We start from the raw sequence: 11099 nt of genomic DNA, 5'->3' as shown, positions 1-11099 counted from the left end.
ACTCAAATTAAAACATGGTCTTATATTCAAATTATACATAAGGTTACTCTTACAAAACTTGTTAACTTATAATGAAACCGAAATAAGCAACACAAACAAACCGAACGAGACCCGCAGGTTTGGTTTTATATTTTCTCACGAACCGAATTTCCTGTTCGGTTTTACATGTACTCATCCTCAAAAGAACTGAACACCTAAAAACCATAAACGTCGAACCAAACTCATAAAGACCAAAAATACTGAACTAAACCCGTAAGCAGCGTTAAAGTTCATGTTTGTTTGAATATATTTGTTTTTGTAAATGTTGATTGATGAATTTTTTTTGTTGGATATCACTTAATCATTAACTAACAAAAATATTTAATTCCACACTTCATGTCAAAATTCATTTTTTGACAATTTATTTTTTTTGAGCCTAAATGTCTCAAGCCCAAATGATAGACCGAGTAATTGTATGGTTTTCATCATCTTCCAAACTTCTTGTATGCACTAATTTAAGTTTCTTCATCTGTGAATGTAATATTTAGGGTTGGGGAAAAGTAGTAGTGTTGGGGGTTGACCGACCGGACGCGATGTTGGGGGTTGGAGGTCTCAAACCGAAATCCGACATTCGTATCCTTGAAAAACGCTACATGAACAAGGTAATTAGCAGAATACTAGCTTTTTTGCTTCTTCATCTTTGACTTTTGAGGTCAAAGTCAACCAAAGATTTCTTTCAATCCAAATTGATATGGTTTGTAGTACAAATTAACACTAACACTAATACTTGTTATGAAATCTACAAAAGTTAAAAGTATTCATATTAAAACTTAATATTATCTCTTGTCCAATTCAGGAAATATGTCTTGATGAATTTGTCACACATGAAGTTGACTTCAAAGATATCAACAAGGCTTTTGAATTGATGACTGAGGGGAAGAGTTTAAGGTGTGTAATATGGATGAAAAAATGATTAATTAATTTTCATTTTAACTTTCATGAGGTGTTGCTATTACTTCAGTTGCAAATAAAGATGAAAACATTTATAATATTTGTTTTATGTCATATTAGTTAGTAGAATTTTTTTAATTGATTTTTGTTAAACTATTATAATGTGATATCTCACCAAACAACCACCACCACTTTTTAACTATATTATATAGACCACTTGTTGTTTAATAAACCTAAATAAAATAAAAGGAATCTTATGGTTACTATCCTATTCAATATTTTAAAAACCGCAAAACATATTACATGTTATTCTTACTTTCTTAGAGTCCGCCCGATTGTACTATTTCTGTATGTTACGTCTGTCTCAAGATATATCACACCGAATCGCTAACGTACAAATGAAGACTCTATTCAAAGAAACTACATATGAAAGTTGCAATACAAATACTCAATTTTTTTGGATATACACACTCCAAATTTAGGTCTCGTTTTGTAGAATTGAATCATTGATAATGATTAAGAACTAGATATTAAGAAAAAAAAAGAAAGAAAGAGAAATCTTTTCCCTGTACAACCTAATATGATTAATCAAGTTCAAAAGACTTAGTGTGAAGAGGTTGGTCCCAGCAGAGCCCAGTTGGTCCCGCAAGACTCACCTTAAAGAGGGACGTTTGCGCAAGGACCAACTGGTTCCGCAGGACCCACCATGCTCAGAGATGAAGACCTTACGCGCAGTACGCCAGCTGTTCACGCAAGGAAAGCCTCCCAATGGTGAAGTACCTTACGCGAACATAATTTTTTTTTCACTTATTTAATTACTTCTTCATATAGCAATTACCAGTCTAGTATTTTTCTCATTTATTATAAACCAATTAGATGCTTTTTTTTCTTTCTTGACTACAAAACTATTGTACCTAATGTTTCCCCCTAATCTATACTATATAATAAAGAGTAACTGTATTTTTCGTCCACCTAATTTGTTCAAAACTTTTATTTCGGTTGAAAAGTTTAAAACTTGTCTTTTCAGTCCCTGGAGTTTCATTTATGCTGCAATCAAACTCAACCTCAGTAACACCGTCCATGTTAGTCGTTTAACACCTTAAGCGTGCAATTTCATTCTTTTTCACCCTCAAATACCCATTACCTAGGATATGTCGCTTGCATTCCGTCTTCCCCAATCGTTGATGCTACTTGATACACCAAATTACAAGTCGATACTCCAAATTGAAACTCGGTTTGTACTCGATTCATACAACAACAGTTTGATCATGGCTCTTAGTCTCGTGTAGTTTCGCACTCCAAAAGAGAAGTTTGATCCCGATGAAGACAGTCATAAGTTGTTACCAATGTATATTTAAAATTTTGGTTCAATTATTTTTGAAAAGCAACACAGTCACCGTTATATGCAATTGTATTGTTTAGTTAAGGTCACCTAAACTTTTTCTCCTTTAACTTTAACCACAACCATTGCTTCACAAAGCCCCCACACATAACCTATGTTAAGGTAGAGGCAGAGTTTCTTTTATCTGTTTGATTTATATCAGTTTTCATACCATGAACTTGAAGCTACGATAAACACCTTAGGTTATTTAGAAGACGAACTAGTGTGTACACTGACAGTGACTCCCCCCCCCCCCCCCCCACCACCACACATACCACACACATGCACACACCCTCTTACGGGGCGCTAGAGAGAAGAGTGAGGGGACCCTTGCAACCTTAACCAATCACCAAATTTCTTTTTCTTTTTTGCTTCTTTTTAGTGTAACCACAATGTGATAAATAAATGATGATTTAGTTAAAGCACACCGCATACATACCAGTAAAATGATGCTTTAACTTGTCTTTCTAATTTGGCCACATCATCACGTACTTAATAAAATGCCATTGTCACTAACATCATTGATTTAATAGATAAATGGTAAATAGAAACTATGATTTTGTTTTTACCAAATATAAAGTTTTGATAAATTTTAAAAACTATCCAATATATTTTAGATTAGAACAGAATGTTTGTTGTTAAATGCCTCAAATCAACGTTTTTAAAATTGGACCGGAGTGATTTTTGAATTGGGAACTGCATATCTTACCGGTCTGGTTTAGTGCATGTGGGTCGTTTCCATTTTGACCTACCGGTTTTTGACGGGTGACCACCGAACCGGAAATCGGGTTAACGATTGAAAGTGACTCAGTGAGGAGTTGAGGACTAAGGTGCGTGGCTGTTTTTAACTTATTCACAAAGTCCATTTTGCTTTTTAGATTTTCAATCTGACTTTTCAGTTTTTATGTCTTTTTCATTTTTTGTTTCTTAATTAAAAGTTTTTGTTTATTATTTATTATTATTGATTTTTTCAGCTTATACACGTTTTTTTTCTTTTTATATTTTTACAAAATAGAGTATAATTTTTCTTTTTCAGTGATTGATCTGTAATTATTTTTGTTGAATTCTATAGTTGTTAGTTCTTGTTATTGTATTTATTATACTTTTCGCTATTTATATATTTTAAAAGAAATTGATTATAACGTTATCCGGTTTTAAGACCGGTCCAACCAATACCACCATGAACCCGAGTGACATTAGTGATTAGCCTCAATAATTGATGTTTGTTTTATTCTATACTCGACAGGAGATATCTTCCCTATACATGTGAATTGCTATTAAAGCTTTTAAAAATTGTAACCCACCAACCCACATATGGGGTTGAATTGACACAACACAATAATAAATTAATAATTGTATAGTTTTTTAGGCAATGATTGTTTCACACAACTACTCCTAAATAAATATAACTTTTTTTACCGGCCATACATCTTATTAATATTCATAAAATAAGCATTAAGAACATTAACGTATAAATAAATTACCTTGATACTTGTGAGAATTAAATATACAGTAATTACATATACAATTAAAGTAACTATGTAATTACATCATATAGTAATACATTTTATGATGTAATTATATAATTACTAGGTTAGTTACCCGTGTAGCACACGGGTTAGAACAAATAAATTTATTTAAATAATAATACAATATAAAATACAAATAATATGTTTAAAAAATATAAAGATATGTTATACGTTAGAATAAATTACACATTACACAATATGGAAATAAAAAGTTGTTAGAAATTCATAAATCTCTACATATTTCTTTGTACACAATACTTGTAGTCTTATTTGTAAGTTTATTTTCTATATAAAAACATAGTAGTTTCACATTGTTTATGTTTTATAACTCTATAATGCAACACATAACTATCACGAGTTAAAGTAAATTATCTCAAAAACAAATCAACCATATATAATAATTGACCATAGCTTTTATTAATCTTTAATGCAAAACAAAAATAAAGTGAAAATTTCATACTTTGAAATTAATCATTTTATCTAAAGGTATAAGATTTTTTTAAGAATAAAAATGTAAGTTTCAATATTAATTTCGGATATGATTTCTGCTTCTATAACACGGTTGTCATATTGTATTTTCACATATAGTTTAGTTTCATTGCATATATCAATTTTCTAGTTAATATTTTAAGCAACATTACTTCAATGTCGACTTTTAATACTAATCTATAACTTGATAACCTTAGATTTTATGGTCATTTAAAACATCAGGAAACTAATACTTTCTTGTAACGTATCATTTTATGACTGATAGAACATGGATAGCAAACGCTTGCTAGTTTCTTGAGCGACCACATTTTTCGGTGCAAGTATAACTCGCTCACTAAAGAAAACTTGATTTTTAAAATCTTCAATATTATAAGAATATACAAAGTCAATTTATCATATGATTAATAGTGTGCTAATGTCTAACATGTGTATTCCAAAGATAAGTTGTTTTATTCACCTGAAAAAACAAAACATGTAGTCTAGTTTTTATATTTTTGTGGATTTTTAAGATTATTAACTTAACATAAAGGATGGGTTGATTAAATAGTTAACTAAAAAGAAGTTGTAAATTGCTACTTTTTTAAACCAACCCGTGGACCGAAACTCATTTTAATCATAAACTGTTTTGACTTGAATCATGTTTGATATATTAACCGGATAAATAAACCCGCTCGTTTAAGTTAACATAAACACTAAGAATATATCGATAGTGAATTCGTCTTTTTAGGGTTTGAAAGAAAAAAACTTGTAAATAATCATATATATTTAATAAGTTAAAGTTTATTGAAATTTAATTTAATAAGTTAAAGTTAATTTTAAAACCTTAATAAGTTAATCATATAAATAATCAAATATATTTAATAAGTTAAAGTTTATTGAAATTTAATTTTAAAATAATCTTGCCTCTTCATCCAATAATATCATTTCTTATAAAAGCTTAATTAATATAATATATTTAAAACCTTAATTTTTTGAATCATTATTCAATATTAACGTGAAAATTGGTTACATAAAAAAACCTAATATTAATAACTAATATAATATATTTATATAAAACAAAAATGTATATTTATGTTGGTATTTAATTGTTTAAATCAGGAAAGTATTATTAAAAAGAGAAAATGAAAGATTAAAAAGTAAAAAAATAAAATACAAAATTATTAATAAGAAAGAATTATTAAAAAGAGAAAATGAAAGTTAAAAAGTAAAAAAAATGAAATACAAAATTATTAATAAGAAAGATGATTGTTAAAGGTATTTAATATGAGAGAGAAGAGGGAAAATTTTTGTAAGAATTTATTTGGTGATGGCATGTGTCATTAGTAAGTTTTATTTATTATATAGTATAGATTCTATTTATATATATAATTATTCTATTTGATTCTTATAATTAACACGTTAATTTCATTTTTATTTGATTAAAACCTAAATAAACATAACCAAAGTTAGAAAGAGTTGTAATTAATGAATTGAGTTTTGAGTTTAAAGAAAACAGATGAAGCATAAATCATTGTTTGGTTATTTGTCTAGATTATTATCAATATGAAGTTGCAATTCGATAAAATAAATATATAATCGTGTAATATACAGTATTTAATTAACATAAATATATACAAATATATTACATACAATTACAATTTTCTTGGTTCCCGGCCAAGATATACCTCGCGGCGTGTCTAGTTACATCTTGGAGTTGTGGAAAAAAAGGGCCTTTTTGGTATATCCAGAGACCCCAGTGCATCTAGCTAGTTTGGTGGATAAAATTAAAGTGATAAGCTATCTTTGGGATGAAAAATCAGGCAATACTAGTTGGTGTTTCATGGGAGGATTTGTATAGCCTGGTTGTGTAGATTTTGTTTGTGCTGGTGGTTGTAAGTTGTAACTGGTGTGTAAAGCTTCTTGCCCACTCGTTTATATATAATATAAACTTTTTGTTAGTTGTTAAAAAAATAAAGTTCATATCTTCTTCTTCTAGAACTACAAATTTCTTGTCTTTAGACTATTACACTTTTCAAATTTGAAGAACTCAATTAATCCACTCTAGCTGTACAATGTTGTCTTAAACTGTGGGCGACTTTCTTATATTTTCTTAATATTTAACCCGTCTAGTATAAATCATATATATTTTTTTCTTTTTTATAACAAGCATATAACATCGTGTTTGTAAACTAGCTAATAACATGCCGCTTATTTATAACTTTTGAAAATAAAAAGTAACAGAACCACGTTAAAACATGTCGCCACGTGTTCAATGAATTAAATACCCGTAACTTATCTTTCACCTCCTATTCCCGCCGGGCCCTAACCAATAAAACCTCAAAACGGAATCCAACAAGTACAACATACGTCTCAGAAACACACCAAAAAACATATAACCTCATCGGATTATGGCCGGAAAAACATCCTCCACCACCGCCGGCAAACCAATCCGGTGCAGAGGTAGTAAATACTAATCCCAATACAAACATTTTAAAACTTTAGATATTATTATTATCTTAAAAAAAACATTTATGTTGTTGGCAGCTGCTATTGTTAGGAAACCCGGGGCACCACTTGTGATTGAGGAAGTGATTGTCGCCCCACCGCAACCTCGTGAAGTCCGAATTAAGATCATTTGTACTTCTCTTTGCCATAGTGATGTTACTTTCTGGAAATTGGAGGTATTGAGTTGTTGACTTTTGTAATCTGAGTCAAATTGATGAGTGTTTTGTTGATGTTGAATTGTTGGTAATTGATTAATGGTGTTTTGTTTGTGAAGCATCCGCCCGCGATTTTTCCGAGAATACTCGGTCATGAAGCAATGGGGTAAGATTTCATTGAATTCAAAATTTGTATGTTTGATTTGTTTTATCACTTTTATGTGTTTGAGTTATGTGTATTCGGGGGCGGATCTTTGTGGGCCTCGCCATTGTAGGGCTGTAAGCGAACCGGACATCCACTCGGCAAGAAGTTCGTTTGTGTTTGTCCGTTTAATAAATGAACCAGACATGAACACAAAAATTTCGTTCGGTAAGCTTAATGGACGAACACAGACAAAGGCCATGTCCGTTCAATAGTGTCCGTGAACGTCCGGTAACGTTCGTTCGATTACGTCCGGTAACATCCGTACGGATAGGTTTGTGTATGTTTGTTTTTCGTTAATGACATTATTAGTGTCCGTTGTCTATTAGTGTTCATTAATGTTCATATGTTTGTTTGTTTGTCCATTAATGTTCATTAGTGTCCATTAATGTTCATGTGTTTTTTTTGTCCATTAGAGTCAATTAATGTCTGTTTTATCTATTAATGTCCATTAGTGTTCGTTAACATCCGTTTACAATATTAACGGACGGACACGGACAAACTCAATTTCTTAATGGACGGACACGGACATGAATTTTCGTTCGGTAGCGCGTTCGTGAACCGTCCGTTTGTCCGCTAAAAGCTTAACGGACGGACACGGACAAGGTCTCGTCCGTGTACACCCCTAGGCCTCGGTCCACCCAGTTTTTTCGCTCAGCATTATAAATTTTTTCGAAAAAAGTAAAAATAAAAATTATATGTATTAAGTCCGGCCCATCAAAATTATCCTTCAAGATCCTCCAGCCCAGCCAAATTATGCGTTCAAGATCCGCCACTATGTATACTTGGGGTAATAGTTTCCTAGATTGCAATTAATGTTACTGTTTAAAGTCAACATCTGAATAAAAACATGTTGATGATCTTGGTAGACAATGATAGTTGACAAAATGGTTGTTAGTGTGGCTAAAAGTCTTAGGCTGTCACTATACAAAACTACTTATCTACTATCTAGACACCAGTGATGTGTCATAGGGCGTGTATGGTATGGCGAAAAGTGGCTAGTTGGGTTGTTTAGATAGTCATACGGATCATATGGGTCGTATGAGGCGCAAATCACAGTACCCGTATGATGTTTTTAGTGACAAAGAACTGCATGATGTTGTTGGGTTAATCGGGTTTATTCCCGGGTCAAACGGGTTGCGGTAGCTTGGGTAATTTTGAGTAGGGAATAAAATAGTCCGTTGATTTAATTTATAACATGTTTTTATTGTGTTTTGATTGAGTCTTAGATGGTGGGCTAAAAGGTGAGTTTGTTTCCTAGTTATTTCGTAGGTTTATGTTAGGTGGGTTTAGTCATACGGCCCGTATGTTAGAGCGAAAATGTCATACAACCCGTGTGCCATACGAGCCGTATGGCAAGTTGAAACTTGAAAGTGGTTAAACAGGTTATTTTGATAGTCATACGGGAAATATGAGAGGGCGAAAAGGTCATACAAGTTGTATACTTGTATGAGCGCCAAATCCTATGCATGTACGATGTTTTGACTGACAAAAGATTGATGTGACCATTGACAAAAGTCACACGGACTGTACAACTTTTTCACCCCATCATAAAGCTCCAGCCCATATGGCATTATACGGGCCGTATGATAGGACGAAAAGGGTCATATGGGTCGTATGAGGGCTAAATCATATGGCCTAAAAGGCCATTGACAAAAGCCATACTGTCCGTATGACCTTTTTCCCTATCATACGACCCATATAGCGTGTTTGGATAGCCAATTTCAAAAAAACCATATTATAATTACCATTTTTTTTGTGCACAAAAGGGTAGTAGAAAGTGTTGGAGAAGGTGTACATGAAGTTGTTGAAGGTGACACAGTGATCCCAATATTTTTACCAGATTGTGGTGAGTGTACAGATTGCTTATCCAATAAAAGCAACCTATGTTCAAAGCTACCTTTCAGTGTTTCACCATACATGGATAGAGACAAAACAAGCAGGTTCACAGACATTAATGGAGAAATATTGTACCATTTTTTGTTTGTATCAAGTTTTAGTGAATACACAGTGGTTGACATTGGCCATGTGACCAAAATTGACCCACAAACACCCCCAATTAGTGCTTGTCTCTTAAGTTGTGGAGTTTCAACTGGTAAGTTATATTGCTTTTTTTTTTTTTGAATATTTTTATTGTTTACTTTCGAATAAGAAAATGTTAACGTATAGAGTTCAAGTATGTAACGATTTTAGGGGTTGGCGCTGCTTGGAAAACTGCAAACGTGGAAGCTGGATCAACGGTTGCAATATTTGGATTGGGTGCAATTGGGCTCGCGGTATGATCACATTTAATTTAAATTTATGACACAACATAAACCTTGAAATTCGCAAGTTTGGGGTTTTGTATAAATGAGTTTGGGTTTGTATCGGACTCGTTTAGTTAAATGGGGCGTGTTACTGTCAACCTGGTGGTTCATGGCTTGACCCATTTATATTTTTTGTTCAGCAAATGTAAATTTAAATTATTAATATGTGAAAATAAAAAATATATATATATAAACAGGGTCAAAGGGGTCGTGTTTTGTGTCAACCCGCAAATATGCGTATCGTGTTTGTTTGACACGTTTTTGGGTTTGGGTGAATGTAGGATATGAATATATTTAATATTTAGCATTTGTGTCACATGTTAATATTTTTATTATCATCAAAATAAAAAGTGCGTTTTATAATATGTCTGCATGTTCATTCATGTTACATACCGATAAGTTTAGTGATATTTAACGTTAAGAAACACGTTTCGTTTTTTTAGGTTGCCGAGGGAGCGAGGCTATGTGGAGCTAAGAGGATCATAGGTGTTGATGTGAACCAAGACAAATTCGAATTAGGTAATTTTAACTTGTAATTTGAATTTTGTCACAATATGAAAGCTTTTCATTTAGGTTAATGCTAGCTATAAACATAAATTAAAGATAGTACTATAATGGGATTGTTTGTTATGTAGTTTGAGGATAGTTTGCTTATGACTTAAATTTTGAAATGTTTATTTTACATTTGGTTTTTATTTTATTTAGGAAAGAAATTTGGGGTAACTGATTTTATAAACTCTCGTAATTGTGGAGACAAAACTGTGAGCCAGGTAACGAAGTTAACCAATACCGACCGAATTATGTTGTTATTTTCCATTATTGTTTTATTTTTTTTACTATAAAGTTGTTGCTTAAAACAGGTAATAATGGATATGACTGGTGACGGTGCAGACTACTGCTTCGAGTGTGTCGGTATGTCATCGCTCGTACATGAAGCTTACGCTTCTAGTAGAAAGGTCTATTCTGCCCCTATCATTATTCAAACCTGTCCAAGATAACGGGCATAGTGTCGAACCGGGCTTTATAAAGCCCGTTTCTCGTGCATAACTTGCAACTCTTTAAAATTCATAATTAAAAGTTTCTTCATTTGTGAATGTAATAATATTCAGGGATGGGGAAAAACAGTTGTGTTGGGAGTTGACCAGCCGGCCGCAAAGTTGACTTTCAGTTCTAGTGAGGTACTTCACAGTGGGAAGTCTCTCATGGGCTCACTCTTTGGTGGTTTAAAACCAAAATCTGATGTTCCAATCCTTATAAAACGCTACATGGACAAGGTAACAAAAATTTGTCTTTGACTTTTGAAGTCCAACTAATACTTTGTTGAAATACTAATGAATCTTGGTCTTTAAGGAACTACGACTCGATGAATTCGTGACACACGAGGTTGAGTTTGAAGATATTAATAAGGCTTTTGATTTGCTTCTTGATGGGAAGAGCTTAAGATGTGTGATTTGGATGAAAAAATGATTGGATTTTGTTTCACCAATGTATTTTTATTATTGTATGTTGGCCATGTTACGTGTTATTCATGGTTAATGAGACATTTGTGTTAAGTTATTGATTTCAACATTTCTAATAATGAAAGTATAATAATAACCTGTTTGAACGAGTTTTTAAGCTTCA

The 11099-nt window shown here is 32.3% G+C and overlaps 1 protein-coding gene across 1 annotated transcript; it reads left to right on the top strand.

Moving 5' to 3' along the window:
* Positions 1-6595: 6595 nt before the first annotated feature.
* On the top strand, positions 6596-11071 carry LOC143615462 (alcohol dehydrogenase-like 7). Its single transcript, XM_077088582.1, has 10 exons — positions 6596-6768; positions 6853-6989; positions 7088-7134; positions 8940-9265; positions 9364-9446; positions 9920-9995; positions 10182-10246; positions 10337-10432; positions 10586-10750; positions 10827-11071. Exons 1-10 carry the CDS (start codon positions 6717-6719, stop codon positions 10941-10943), a joined length of 1164 nt encoding a protein of 387 aa, XP_076944697.1. The 5' UTR covers positions 6596-6716; the 3' UTR covers positions 10944-11071.
* Positions 11072-11099: the final 28 nt, after the last annotated feature.

Source organism: Bidens hawaiensis, unplaced genomic scaffold (assembly GCF_021521415.1).
Source record: "Bidens hawaiensis isolate Kalapana, Puna unplaced genomic scaffold, B.hawaiensis_p1.1 tig00043054_1, whole genome shotgun sequence".
In the NCBI taxonomy this organism is placed as follows: Eukaryota; Viridiplantae; Streptophyta; class Magnoliopsida; order Asterales; family Asteraceae; genus Bidens; species Bidens hawaiensis.
Note: the sequence above shows the minus strand (reverse complement) of the source record. Positions and strands in the feature narration are given on the sequence as shown.